This window comes from Pygoscelis adeliae, unplaced genomic scaffold (genome assembly GCF_000699105.1).
Source record: "Pygoscelis adeliae isolate BGI_AS28 unplaced genomic scaffold, ASM69910v1 Scaffold54, whole genome shotgun sequence".
Classification (NCBI taxonomy): Eukaryota; Metazoa; Chordata; class Aves; order Sphenisciformes; family Spheniscidae; genus Pygoscelis; species Pygoscelis adeliae.
The window spans coordinates 2,950,491-2,965,501 of NW_008824982.1; the positions used below are offsets into that span (position 1 = coordinate 2,950,491).

At 38.5% G+C, this 15,011-nt stretch overlaps 1 protein-coding gene across 1 annotated transcript in view; it reads left to right on the forward strand.

The window, feature by feature from the left end:
* LOC103918340 (triadin-like) overlaps positions 1–11,153 on the forward strand; it is a 126,677-nt gene extending 115,524 nt beyond the window's left edge. Inside the window, exon 22 of the mRNA XM_009325644.1 lies at positions 8,487–11,153. Within this exon, the coding sequence (XP_009323919.1) occupies positions 8,487–8,629 (143 nt within the window). The 3' untranslated portion in view covers positions 8,630–11,153. The remainder of the gene's footprint in view (positions 1–8,486) is intronic.
* The last annotated feature ends 3,858 nt before the right edge of the window (positions 11,154–15,011 follow it).

A 15,011-nucleotide genomic window follows, 5' to 3' on the forward strand; every position in this document is an offset into this window, starting at 1 on the left:
TTTTGACAGGGAAAGAAGCAGAGCAAGGGGGAAAATACCTGCTTCTCTTCCTTGCCCTTTAGTAAATGAAAAAAAGTTCAGCTCCCCAGTCATTGGAACAAGTTTTCTTTGTTCTTGTGTGGTTCAGTTTTGATTGCTGAAGCAAAACACAGTATGCACATTCCTGAGAAGCAATCAGAAAGAAATGAGTGAGATCATTAATATTTTCTCTTACTTATAATTGCTTACTAATTAGTTGTTTCTAATGCTATGATTGCCTGAATTTTTGTGCTTTGTTGAATTGTTTAATTCCATTAGGAAAGGCTCTAAGTGAAGAAATTTGATTCAAACTAGAAAACACCAGTAATAAAACTTGTTTCCTCACACATTTTCTGTAATTTTTCCCTAATAACCAAACTGTTATTGCTAAAAGCTATTGCTTTTTAATGAATATTTTATTTGGTGACTTGCCTTAGAAACAGCTACCTGAGCCCTGTAGAAATGGGACTTTAACCATTGTAACACATAAAGAGGAACACCTTTACATTCTTTAGGATTAGTAAATTTTATTCCTCTCTGAATTTTCTACCCCCTTTCCTTATAAGATTAATTTTAAAAAAGACTATTGTGAAAAAATACATTTATTTGTTTTTTTGGATCACCATAATTGCTTACACAAAACTCCAATTAATTGCTTGAGTAGGCACTTGAGTGGTAGTTTGGCTTTTTGAATGATAGAAAGCTACACCTAAGTAGTCTTCTTTAAAATGATACTAAATGATATTAACTCAGGAGAAGCTTTCATGAAAATTATCACAAGGTCCTTGGACATCCTTGGAGTTTAAATATGTTCCCAACTAGACCGCACACAGCTAAAGGAGGAAATGAAAATTGTTTTTCCGCTTTAGCCCCTGAATTACCAATTCCCAAACCAGACATGCTGCTTAAGTGGAGCTAGAGCCTACCGTCCTTTGGAAATTCTGAATCAATGCATTGGCAGGCAAGTATCACCTTGACTTTTAAGATCCATTACATCTCTAAGGATGGAGTGCCCTCATAGTCATCATTTTTCGTAAAGAACTATTTCAGCTAAATGAGCACAGAAACAATTCCAAAATAGGCTGCTTAGGATATAAGGATCTATAAAGGCATAAAAATGCAGGCTGTAAATGAACAAGTTGGTGTTTACCTAGCATTGAGCTTTTATAGTGTCTCTTCCACTACAGGGTTCATTTAATTCACTGACAGATGCTTAATAGTCTTTGTTCTGTTGACTGGGCTTCTCATGAAAATCTTTCCCCATCCAGATTTGTCACAGAAGGGGACCCCTGGTTGAGGACCCCTTTATTCCCTTTGTATGGAAGGTTCTTCTGGTGATCTATTCAGATTTAAAACTCCTCTCTTTCCCAGCAATTTCTTAATCTTTCTCTCAGCCAGAAGAGATTTTGGGTCTTATTGCCATTTCATCAGTGTCTGCTTTCTCATGCTTTGGAAATGTAAATAGCTGAGTGTGAATCTTTCTGCCCAGACAGTAAATAAAGACTGTTAACCAATATAATCCACCATAAGGCAAAAAACTGTAACCACCTGTTAAACAATATTCAAACCTGAAAGTGAAGCATTCTTATACATTGATTCTAATGGTCTATACAGATTCACATAAATTGAAGGTTTATGCCATTTACAGACGGATTTAACTCTTTGCTGCCTTTGCCAGGGATGAGACACAGAGTAATCACTCTGTTTGGGATGGTAAAAGACTTGTGGATGACACCATAATAGTGTCTGTAGGGGATAAGATAGATGTGCATGCTTTGGAAGTTTGATCTGATTCTGGGATGTAATTGGACTTCTGTCAGCCTTGTCTGCTGGTTCTCAGCCAAGTCAATTCTGCTGGTATCTTTGCCTTATGTGAATATGTGGAAATGGAAGAGTATCTAAAATCACTGTTTAACTATTCAAACAATCTTTGGGATTGTCTTTGTACTCTAGTGTCTAGTCTCTTACTGGGACTTGTGTCAGCTAGTTGACTTTTACCTGTTACCTGTTACCTTTTCCATTCAATGGGCTCAAAGAGAACGATTAACAACAAATAGTATGTAATTTGTGTTCTAGCTCTTTAAATATTAAACTGCATCCTCAAAGCAAAATTAATAATCTTTGAACAATCATGGCAATTGGGAGAGGTGCCTGAGGACTGGCAGAAAGCAGACATTGCTCCTGTCTTCAAAAAGGGCAAGAAGAAGGACCCAGGGAACTACAGGCCGGTCAGCCTCACCTTGATCCCTCAGAAGGTGATGGAGCAGCTAATCCTGGAAACCATTGCCAGGCACATGAAGGACAAGAAGTTGATCAGGAATAGTCAGCATGGATTCACAAAGGGAAAGTCATGCTTGACCAACCTGATAATTTTCTGTGATTAAATGACTGGCTTGGTAGACCAGGGGAGAGCAGTGGATTTTGTCTACCTTGACATCAGTAAGGCTTTTGGCACTGTCTACCACAGGATCCTCATAGAGAAGCTGATGAAGTATGGGCTAGATGAGCAGACAGTGAGGTGGATTGAAAACTGGCTAAACTGCCAGACCCAGAGGGTGGTGATCGGTGGCAGGAAGTCTAGTTGGAGGCCAGTAACTAACAGGGTAACCCAGGGGTGAATACTGGTTCTATTTAACATCTACATTAATGATCTGGGTGATGCAGTAGAGTGTACCCCCACCAAGTTTGCAGATGACACAATACTGGGGAGAATGGTTGATAGACTAGAGGGTCGTGTTGCCATCCAAAGGCACCTCAACAGGCTGGTTTCCTCCCTTCTGCTGAAGAATTGAAAGCACCAGGAGAGTGCTCTTGCAATATTCCCCACATTTCTTGAAACCTCTGTGTGAGATGTATGTCATTTAGAGATCAAGAGCGCACATAAGCTCCATGGAATATTTGTATAATTTATTGGATATCTATGGAATGTACTTAGCATTTCCTCTTGACCAGACCTGAACAGCTTCACACAAACCCTGAATCCAGGGGGGTTGGTTTGTCTCTCTGCTTTCTGAAACTCATCTTGGCTGTTCTCACTCCAAATGGATTTCCATCCAGTCAAAAATCATTTTAAAAGATCAAAAAGAATTTAAAAGATTTCTTTCTTTTTGTGAGGGAAAGAAGTGCCCTTTCCTTTCATGAAGTGAAAAATAAAGAAACAAATACCCCCTCCTCCAGCCTTTCAGAAACAAATTAGTCTTAGGTATCAGATGTCCTTACATAACAGCATTAATTACTATTTGTTAAACATTTCTACACTTTTCCAGCATTGACTTTTTTTTGTTTCCTCAGTAATACTTATAAGGAAATTTAAGTAATTACATGCATTCTCATAAACTACATCCTAAACAAAAGCATGAGGCCAGATACAAGGCTTTTTTTGTCTCAACTAAGCTGACAAAAGACAGCTAGTGTTAAACCACATGTTTTGCTCCTACATGTGGTTTAACAATGTTCATCATTTTCTGGTAACATTTGCCCTGAAGATATGAGACAATACATTGAAAGTGAGAACCCTCTTCAGTTTAAAAGACACATTCTGTATTCACGTTGAATGTGGGAATTACAAAGGCAGAATGGGATGCATTTGTAGTCTTATTTGCATGCCAAAATTCAAATTGTTCTCTTGGCTATGGCTGACATCATAACACTGTTTCAGATTCTGATACAGACAAAGTTCCAAAGATGTTGGTATTTGTTTGAATGAAGTTTTCATCTGCATGTTTTGCAGCTCAGGTTTGCATGATAAAGCAGCCTAAGAAGGACAACATGAAAGGGAAATGCTGAAAGAGCGCATAGCAAAAAGCATCATTCTGAAACCATTTCCTCCTGCATAGACCTTCTACACTGGCATCTGACTTTGTTTTTCTTAACAAGTTAGAATACACTAAAGACAGACCATTCAGTTTACAGAAAGTGTGAATCTCATCGGTAATACAGAAGAAAGACAATATATGAGATACTTACCGGAAACTATATAAATAAATAAAAAATACAACAGACATTTGCAATATGTCTATTTCAAAGCTCTGGTTGCTTGATTAGGTAAAATATAAAAGATCCATCCCAGCAAGACATGCTGATGAAATTTTCTTTTATAAGTGAGTAATTTTATACTGGGAGAATTAATAAGAAGCAATCTACAAAGAGAGTATGGAATAAAAGGCCTTTTTTAATAGTTTGAATATCATACAAAACCTGAAAATGCCTTCTTCCTATACCTACATTTGGAAGCATAGCACCTTGCTTACCAAGTCTTGTAGTCTGGTAACTATCTACTAGATCTCACATACAATACAATGTACAAAAATAATTCAATCTTTTAGCAAGGGAATCTGCTTCATTTACTCATGTATAAACATTGCCTTAATATTAGGATAAATCCATGAAACATGCCTTAGCTTGTCTAACCCAAAAAAAAATTTTTGAAGAAAATGTGGACTTTTCATTTCGGAGTGAAACATTTCAGATTCATTCCAATGACATTCCAGTTAAAAATTAAAACTTTTTTTCAGAGATATTTGTAAAATTTTCACAGAATTTCAGAAAAGTTTCATTTAAAAGTTTTTAAAATCAAAAGGTAGAGTTTCCAAAGTTTGGTTTCAGATATCACTTTTTATTTATAATATTGCTTTTGTATATTTTGATATTTTAAATCCTCTACTACAGCCTGTTTAGTATTGATGAAAAAAGCACTTGCTTTTTTTTAGTTTATGCTTCCTCAAGATGAAACAGTCAACAAAGAGTTTTATTTAATTCTTTTGTGGGCTTTATTTTTTTTTTAAAGCAGAATCTGTATCTTTCCCTTTTGTCAGAAAGCTTTTCTCCAGTCAAAACTTGTTACAGCTAAATTTCTCGTCAGCTGTAGCCTTGCCTATGCCTCAGAGACTAGAAGAAACTCCTACAGGTTAGTTCCTCTTACTGCTTCGCTCATACCATAGAGGAGACCTCTGGCCACGTCAGTGTGGAAGGGGACTTTGGCCCTGCAAACTGATACATGCCAGTTCAGAGCCTGATGTTACAGCCCACGCAGACCCTAAGGGCTGAACGCTTAGCAAGGGCTCCGGTCATTTGCACTAAAGGAAAATTTGTCAATAGCATTAGGTTGTCGTCCTCGAAGTGTGGGAGCACTGAAGAGGGATAAAATGTTTTACCGGTGGTTTTGACTGCTGGCTGACAGCAGAGAGATTGTCCAAAACGCTGGTTTTGGAAGACAGTATGCTGCAATATTCATAGCTGTTTGAGCCTCATACCCCTTACACGCTTCTCCTGGAAAAAGTGTGACTGTTTTTTCCTCCTTATCTTAAAAATTCTTGTACCTATCCTGCCTTTTCTTGTCCCCTTTTTCTTATTCCCATCCCATTTGCAGTGTTTATCCTATCCTACTTCCGCTCTTCAGGCTTTCCCACTCTCAAATTGTCCACAAAGTAACTCTTACTGTATTTTTTTTCTATCTGTCATAATCTATGTCCCTTGTCTCCCTTCTTACCATGAGGTTCCCCTATCACTTTCCAGCCGCTTGGCTACAATCTCTCGACACAGCTATGTCCATTTTTCTCCTCAAGCTCTTTCGTCAAGTTGTACATCACCTATTTTTCCTTCCAGTCACCCCAAGAATCACCTGGCCCAAGCACTTTGCTAGATCACTGTTGGTCTCCTACCATGGCAGACCATATTTTTTGCTTGAGCAGTCACAGTTTCCACCATGGCTTCCCATCTCAGTCTCATCACCCTTGACACAAAAGCCAGATGTCCTGCCCTCAACATTGCCCTTCTAGGCTCCTAGGAAACTGACACTTTTTAAAGAAAAGGTTTTTTACACCAAGAAAAAATTTTTCTTTTTCCCTAGCTGTTTGGGTTTTTTTTTAATATACCTACATTGTTCTTTTGGGGTTCTTTGCCAAAAAACAAGCTCAGCCTGCAGCTAGTTTCAGCACTGAAAGTTTCACCACAGGTAGTTAAATATGGTAACAAATTAAGTTACTGGAATTAGAGTCCTATGAAAGGAAGTAGCAGGCAAACAATAAAAGTCATTACTACCGTCCCTATTTCTCCTGAGTTTCTTCCTTATCCTACATTTTCCTGATATTTTCTGAAGACAGATGATAAGTAACAGGCTATATAAACACTTGAATGTCACTTCAAAATGTTGCACTCAACATAAGTACATACTAGCCAAACAAAAGTGCTCACTTCACAAACACTACAGGTATCTCAGAAATAATGCAATCAAGGGTGATCTTTAACATTATGCATTCCAAATACACACAAATTTTAGATTTTTAAAAAACCAACAATTATTTTCTGTGCCTATTTTTCAAATTTAGTATTACGGCCCACCATAATTAGTTTGTGGCTGTTGGCCATGTTGCAAAAATCTGAAAGCTTGCCCTTTCCCTTTCCCTCCATGAAATTAGTGGCTTTTAACAGTAGACTGTAAGTCAGATTTTCAGGTGAAATGGTTGCAGTGGCCGGTACTACTGGTGATTTTAGAACGATGATCAGATAACACCTCTGGAAAATGCTGTGGTGTCAGGCATGTTATAATTACAATATATAACCATGTTTAAAATGCTTGTAAGTATGTACCTATATAAGTTAGTATGTATCAGGACATTGTGAATGTATGCAAAGAAAAAGAGCTAATTTTCTACATTCTAATAGCATGTAAAATACAGGGGGAGTTAATAATTTTTATTACTCTTAAGTAAACTATTTATTGGACTTTATTGGGGTTAGCAAGTGCATGATGCCCTACTTGCCTTCTTCATAAAGAAGACAGTTATTGACTTTTTTATTTTCATTTTTATATCCATAAGAGGAATATGCAGAAAAAATTTCCATTTAAACAGAGAAAGGTGAGTTTTTAATTGGCAGCTTTCTTCCTGTAAGGTATTTTTTCTTTATCAAACTAGCACCCACTGGGAGTAAATTTTAAGGGGTTGTGTGTTTGGTGTTTTTTTTAAAGAAGATCTGATTGAGAAATCTCTGACAGAGTACTTTGGTAGGAAAATATTGTTTTTAATTATAGCAGTTTTTGTGGCAATATACTGCTTTTAGTTAGTTTTACTCACAAAAGTTACCTTAGTTCAAGGATTGAATAAGTCTATTTGTTAAAACCATAACATATCCCAGAAACTTTCTGGTCTTGCCCAACTGCCACTGTAAAATGGCCAAGGGTAGAAGACATACATGCACCTAGTCCGTGGCTTGTCGGGCCTTGCAGCAGAACCTTGGTCTGTCACATTCGGGCTGTGAGGTCTACTTATGGGAGTTGCTTTGTCTCTGTTTTCTGAAGAAATCTCAGATTCATCTCACAGAGGAACATCAGAAATACTGAAAATTTGGGGAAAACAATTGTTTCCATTCTTAGACTTAGTGGGAAAGCAGTGAGACATTTGCAGGAGGATCTGATTTCCAACTCCATTTTCAAGTGTGCTTTTTAGATAACAAAGACTTAACATTTGCGTGAGTCAGGCAAGAAGACCATGGAGGATAATATAACTGGATTGAATGTACCGGCGTTTCTGTCACACTGCTCTGTGTTCCACCATTTACTGTGACTTGGCAGTCAATAGATAAACCCTGCATCTCAGTTTATAACACAGGGAGCCCTGGAGTCCATCTCAGATTAGAACTATCATGGGGAACAGCTATTATTTTTTTTTAATACAGAAAGAACAGCAGGCAAAGAAAAAGGCATCAGAAAATCAATTGCATGAAAACTAACTTGTTTCAGATGCTAACATTCCTCCAATCATTTTCCTAAACACTTAACTGACTAATAGTTATCTTTTAAAATCTTGTCAACATTAATCTCAGAGTGCAAAACACAGCTTTTGTAACAAATTAGGTCAATTCCCTCTGTGCTGAAAGTATGTGCTCTTGAAAACCCTTAAAACATAGTGGAAAAAAGTGTGACTACACAGGCTAGTGCTCAAAATTCGAAAGGGACAAAATCTCCCTAACTGTGAAAAACTAGGAAAGATGTACCCTCATTTATGATCCCCTTATTCAGAATAAAACATAATTCATTTGAAACCTAATAAAATATGCCATTATTGCTATTAGATGTGAGTCATTCTGGAACTCCTCAATGTATCTGAAAGTGGCTATGAAACATAAAATCAGAAAATACATGTGTGAGTTTCAGGGGCTTCCATTCAGCTATCCCAAAATGCAAATATTCTGGGAGAAGTAAGACTATAACACTGAGTGGAATAATGGATTTAAATGTGAAATTGTCAATAATTTCTAATCTTGTGCTACAAAGATGTCTCATTGAGCCTTTTAGCTAAAATCTTGTTGATATGTGGAACCTGGCTTGTGATCATATTAGAGATTTATGCTGTTAGAACTCAGTTAATGAGAATGAAATTTTACAGATGTTTTCTGAAAGAACATGGAACAGACTCATAGTGCCAGTTTGGAAGCCATAAACGTTAACCATCTCTTCCTTGTTTTCCTAGCTCCTGTCCGCTACTTTCAATGTGTCTTCCTAAATGGACCTAATGGATTTGGACTGCAATTTCCCACTAACCTCCCTTCAAACAAGGAAGAAAAGACCCACTCAAAGACTTCCAAGAGAAAGACAAGGAAACCAGGGCAGTAGAGAGACTGAATCTTGTGATAGCTCACATTTTGCACTTTATCTTTTCTGCTGAGGTCCACAGTAGTTACAGTGGTACTTGTCATTGCAAGAATGTGATCCACTTGGACATATGTACCTGGAAAAAGTTTCCATGGGGCAGAGGCAAAACAAGCAGTAATGAACTGTGTTTGACAAAAGTAGAAATGTAAAAGTGCCCCGTTTCTTATGGAAAGGCTGCAATGCTAACAAAACGTTGACCTGATTGTGTGTGTGTTTTCCTGCCTCTTTTGCTCTTCTTTTTCTTTACCTACCTGCTCAGCATTGAAGTGAGTCTGTTTTCCATTTAATCTTATCTAGCGAGTTAAATGTTGGATGTAGCTCTTAATCATAAAGATTGCAAGACTACCTACAATCCTAAATCATTTCTTCTTAATGATCAGTCAAATTGCTGACAGGAAAAAACCTCACTAAGTCATGGAAATGTGCTCTGTGACTGGTGCTATTTTTATGTCTCATTGACCAGTGTAGCCTGAAGCTCACACTTGCTCTGAGCAGCTCAATATACTATCAGTACGTTGACTCCTCAAGTCATGTTAATGATGAATATTTCTATTTAACTTGAAGCAGTAAAAGCATGGTCTGTTTGCCCTGCTTGTTGGTGAAATACAAACTCTTCACTTTCTAAAACCCAAAGTGAGCAGAGAAAGTGAAACAACATGGCAAAGTTGAAGAAAACTAGTGTTTCACCAACATGAAGGTCCCAAGAAAAAAATGAAATAATTTTAGTACTTCTACTTTTCTTCTGTGGGTAAATCAGATTGACTTGCAGCAAAGACCATGTAAATGGAGAATATACCAGCCAACCATTTGCTATTAGCATAAGTCAGATAAAAAGTTATGAAGTGAGATGCCACTCATGAAACTAAAGCAACCCAAATTTCCAATAGATAAACATGCCAATTTGATGTAATCTCAGATCAGTGAACAAAAAAAATAAGAACAAAAGAAAACAAACAAACAAAAAAAAAAACAGGAGCATATGAAATAATCCGGGTAGCTGATTTTACTAGATTAAATTAAAGGACTTCCTCACAGCACACTACTGTTGGTAACTTATAGATGAGAACTGGAAGTAGATCTGCCAATCCTCAACCTTCTTTTGTGCATTTCTGTAGAAATAATGGATTTGTTGCCTTAAGAAAGAGATGGGATGGCATTTGATCCATGTGAAGGCACATGACTGAAAACTGGCGTCTCAGTTGTCTGTACATCTGGCAATGTAAATAATCATGCATTTTTGCACACTGCTATTTGTTTGTATTTCCTTACTATATTTTTGCATTTAATCTGTGAAATGTACAGCAGTGATCTTAGTTATACAGTTACCTGGTGAAACAGCATGATGCTCTTTGTACAACCCGGCTACTTGTAGAGTCTGATCACACCAGTAACTATATAACGCTTTTTTATTTTTAGCATAGTTCAAGATAACATCAGCCCCTTCCCCCATCCCCTCTTCCTGCCGACCCGTCCTTACTTTAATCAAATAATTGACTCACACGAGTTTTGGACAACTGAGTCTTTGACAGGTCAATGCAATTCAGAAAGCTTTGCTGTTACGCTTGCTGGGTCAGGTTGGTACTCTGATTACTGGTCATGGCCTTATGTGAACTGGGTTCTTGGTCTTAATGCACTCTCATATTGCACAGGTCCTGTGCTGCAAAAACTGTCATTGCAACAGGCAGTTTAGACAGTGTTTCTGGAAAGACGTAGGAACAAGTCCTGCCCTAGGAGTAGCTCTTCCCACATAGGAGCACACTGCAGATAGATAAAATTGTTCATGGTGAATGCCTCCACTGTCACCTGTGAAATCTGCTCTGGGGATAGAGCTGTCAAAGAGTATTTCATGGTAAAATGACAATCTTTAATTTTCTTTCAGTGGGCCTTTTTATATTTCCAGTGACTTTTTTCTCCTCCCAATTTGTGATTCTGTATATATTATTATGGATGTTATTGCCCTAGATTTTTACTGTGAAAGCTATCTTAAAATAAGATTATAACTTTCTGAAAATCAGTTAATTTAATTCAAGACTTTATCTAATTCTAATAATCAGGACAAAATTTTAAGATACCATAAGCCATTAATTTTTTCTGTTTCTTTTCGCAAAATAAATATTGTTGATTATAGTTAGCCTTAATCCATTCTTCCCTTTTGAGTTGGGAGATGACAAGAATATGTTCCAGATCTCATTTCCATAATGTTTCAATTAGATATCTGAAAGCTTTGGAAATATAAGCGATTAATATCATTGAATAAGTGACATAAAATCAGTCATTTATTGTTGTTTCCTAATCTCAGTCACTGCCTCGAAGAACAGGAGAAACAGCTCCACTCTTAAAGTGGTGAGCATTTTTCTCTTTAAATTCACCTAGAAACTTTAAAAAAATTACTTGAATTGCATGGTTTTACTCAAATTAGCCTGAAATATTGCAAAATCATACACTGATTGTATTCCATTTTGGAAAATAAAGAATATAAACCTTGTTGCAGTGGCTGTGATATGTTTTCCTGTGAATCCAAAAGTGGAGGACAAGGGTTTACATATGCAAGTGTTCTATCCCTGCCATGTATATATGAATCTTCTGAATATAAAGATGTGGCATTTCTTACAGTTAGGCTGGAAAAATGAATCATTCAGCATTGTGTTTATTCCTAATGAGCTTTTTGCAACACTTACTTATCTTAGATAGTCTTTTCACACACTTTGCGGATTATGCTGACATATGAAAAGCTAAATGGTTGCCACAGTCATTTAAGGTAGGACTTCACCTGTACCAAAATCACATATGTTCATCAAAGTGGTTATTTAAAATACAACTGCACAACCTGCAACGTCCAATGACTAGTCTGTAGTCCAAACAATTGGGAAAATGACCATCAGGAAACTGAGAGAGTAAAAATGGTGACATTTCCTCCCACCCCCTCATAGGAACTATGACTTGCCTATATCTGCAATTGCTAAAACTGGTGCACGAACCAGACTACAGCCTGAAGATAGCACAGCTGCAATTGCACAGCTCTGTGTTGGAGTCCAAGAGTCCTTTGCCCCATGGAGTTTGGTGAGCCTTCCCACGTGGGAGGTTTGTTGCTCAGCAGTTTGGTTGTGCAGGTGGATCGGCGTTTCTAATCCCTTCTTCTCGAAAATGTGCACCTTTCTCTGAGATGCTAAAATCTTGCTGAAGTCAACAGGAACAGTAAATTTCCAGCAGCTCTGAAAATCAAGACTTGGCCAAGCCCAATGAGATCAATTTTGCACTGCTCAGCCAAGAGTAAGTTGCCCGCCCCCGAGCTGCCTGCTCTCACTAGTACAGTCCACAGACTCCATTTGCAGCCCTCGGTCCACGTTCGGTGTTTCACACTCCTACCCACGTCACAGCTGGAGTCCTATTTTGTCCATTTTAAAACCTTCCAGCAAATGGGAACTTTTCTCAATGGCCCATTTCTATTGCTCCAGTTGCTGACACGATTTCCGAGGGAAGGTCGGAAAGTCTGTGTAAGAAGCTACTTTGGTGATTAACTGTGCCAGTGTACAGGGTGCAGGTGCCCAGGCGCTGGCAGCGGGGGGCTGCAGGGCGGCCTCTGTGAGGAGAGGCCGGGGCTGCCCCGTGCCGGACACAGCCGGTTCCAGCCGGCTCCAGCGGACCCTCCGCTGGGCACAGCTGAGCCCCGCAGCCACAATGGCAGCGCCTCGGGGAAAGCGTGTGTAAGGAAGGGCAGGCAATGCCACAGAGAGAGAGGAGGAGGGAACAAAAAGAGTGAGAAGCAGCAGAGGGAGCACCAAGGTCAGAAGAGGAGGAGGAAGAGGAAGTGCTCCACACCGGAGCAGAGATTGCCCTGCAGCCTGTGGAGGACCCATGCCGGAGCAGGCAAAAAGTGTGAGGAGGACAGAGCAGCGGAGAGGAACCGCCGTGTACCAACCGTAACTGCCGGAGACTGGAGTGAAGGAGTGAAGTTGAGCCTGGGAAAGGGGGGAGGAAAGGTGTTGGTTTAATGTTTGTGTTTCTGTTTCCCACTATGCAAATTAGCAATTACATTTTTATGAGTTAATTTTCCCCGAGTCTGCTTTGTCCACGACAGTAATAAGTAATCAACCGGCCTGTCTTTGACTCACGAGCTTCCTTGTTCCTATTCTTCCTATTTTCTCCCCCTGCAGAGAAGTGAGCGAACGTCTAGGTGGGAGATCAGCTGTAGCAAGGCTAACCCACCACAGCTGGTTTTTACACAGATCCTATACACCTCTTACTAAATGGCAACAAATTGGTATTTGTCCCACATTTAGAGTCTCCACTTAGAGCACAAGACAGGACATACATAACTTGTACATCGCCGCAAAGTTTTATCTCATTGGTCCCCAAATCTAGAACTGCACTGCTAGGCTTTTTATACACAGCCATTTACTACATAGTATAGTCCAGTTTAGATGCCAAATTCCCTGCAGAAATACTCTATGTCACTTTGCTTTAATCCAACATAATACAAGAAGTGCAGTAAACACAGTTGCAGAGGGATGTCTTTATGTGCCAGGACATAGGCACTCAGGAAAGCAGCTGAAAGACTCTCGCTTAATGCTTTCCTTCCACTTCAGCATCCCACTGTATAATCCACTCAGTATAGTGAGAAATGAGTGACAGACTTACTCCCTTAGGGAGAACGCTGGCTGTTTAAGCTGCTTTGGACTTAAGATAGTCAGCTGCTGACTGCCCACAGTTACATACAATCAATAGCACTTCTTTCAAAGGATTCAAGGTTCTGGAAGCCGGGATAAAAAGTAAAAGGATAACACAAATAGTACTGGGAGAGGGGGAAAGTGAAGGTGTGAGGGGCTGGTAACTGACAAAATAAGAGGAAATATCAAATGCCTTCTGAGGGTTCCTAGGCAGGAACTATGCATAAAAGAGGAAGAATTTGCTAAAGATTCAGCTTTGAGAAGGTGATATTTCTGCCACCTTTTAGTTCTCCAAAAGGAAGAAAGACAAAGGCAAATGAAAATATGAAGCATGTATTATTTATACACCTGAAAAGGTCACTAGATATCGAGCTTTCATACCATTCATTTATCCTGAGTGAAGTTCTCCAGAAATTCCCAATTGGCCAAATAGTTAAGGAGTCCTACTACTCACCTGTCGGCAAAACCTCCTTATATAGAGTGTATCTCTCAATGCAGAAGCCTTAGCCTTTCAATTAAATAATGAAATAACATGACCTTTTGTGTTTTTTCTCTTGGTTTATGGATTTCTGTGTATGCATGTTGCTTGTGATACATACTCCACACAACAATCTGTTCTGCAGTACTTGCATCTCAAGAACTGTGTTAGTTATTGCTGTAAATACTTCTCAGGAGCTTTCTTCAATTTCCAGTCTTGTCTTTTATTATGATAGAAATGAGTAAAATTTTTAGAACACAATTTTATTTTGCCTGGTCCAAAAGCCCAGCAATTTAATTTACTCAGTGATGGTTCCTTTTGGAAAGGTATTGCAAAAAATACAGTTTCCAGATACCACTTTTATTATATACGGGGGAAAAAGAGGTTCTGTTTTGCCAACGCTCACTAGATAAACTTCATCTACAGCTTTGAGCCTGTTTCTTTGCATGAGTTGCTTATTCTCACAGGGAAAAATATGTCCTTGCTCAAATGACCAGTGTGACCCCTGTGTTCCCTTTGGTTGGTTCTTGTTCTGTGTTAAGAAAAATCTAAGTGATCTCATTTTCTGTAGATGAAAGGATACTCTGCCCACAGGCAAACTTCTTTCCAGATTTGTTTTTACCTGAACCTTCTCTTAATTTTCTCTCAGAATGTCTCATGGTAATAACCATGCCCATATCTTAAACCTTTGGGTTTTGTCTCAGCCACCAATAGGAAATCATATTAGGTAATATTGTCTGGTGTCTGAACCAGCAAATCACTGAGCATGGTTAGTAGTGGAGGTAATAAGCAACTTCTTCCTGATAAGTGTGATATTTGCTTTTATAATTCTAAAGTTTTCTCATTTTTTGTGTTAAATTTTGCTCAGAAATACATTTATTCTCCCATGCTAGCAAAAAAAGCAAATATTCTTTGAAACCAAATCACAAAACTGAAAAATTGTAATTATGGTAAAGGGCAAACAGAAACACTTTAGTCAGCTGCTTTTTTATTCTGCAGAGGGGCATTACAAAATGAAGGTCTTCTCAATTTTAGACCTGTCAAAGAAATGGGAAAATAAAGCTGCTGATATTAATATTCCAACACCCTTTCCAGCTGAATGACAAAGATATAAATGTACATTTATTGTGCAACCCACCTTCTGTGCTTTTTTTCTTTCAGAAGGTGAACAATGCAAAGGAGGAGTCTTGAGTACCAT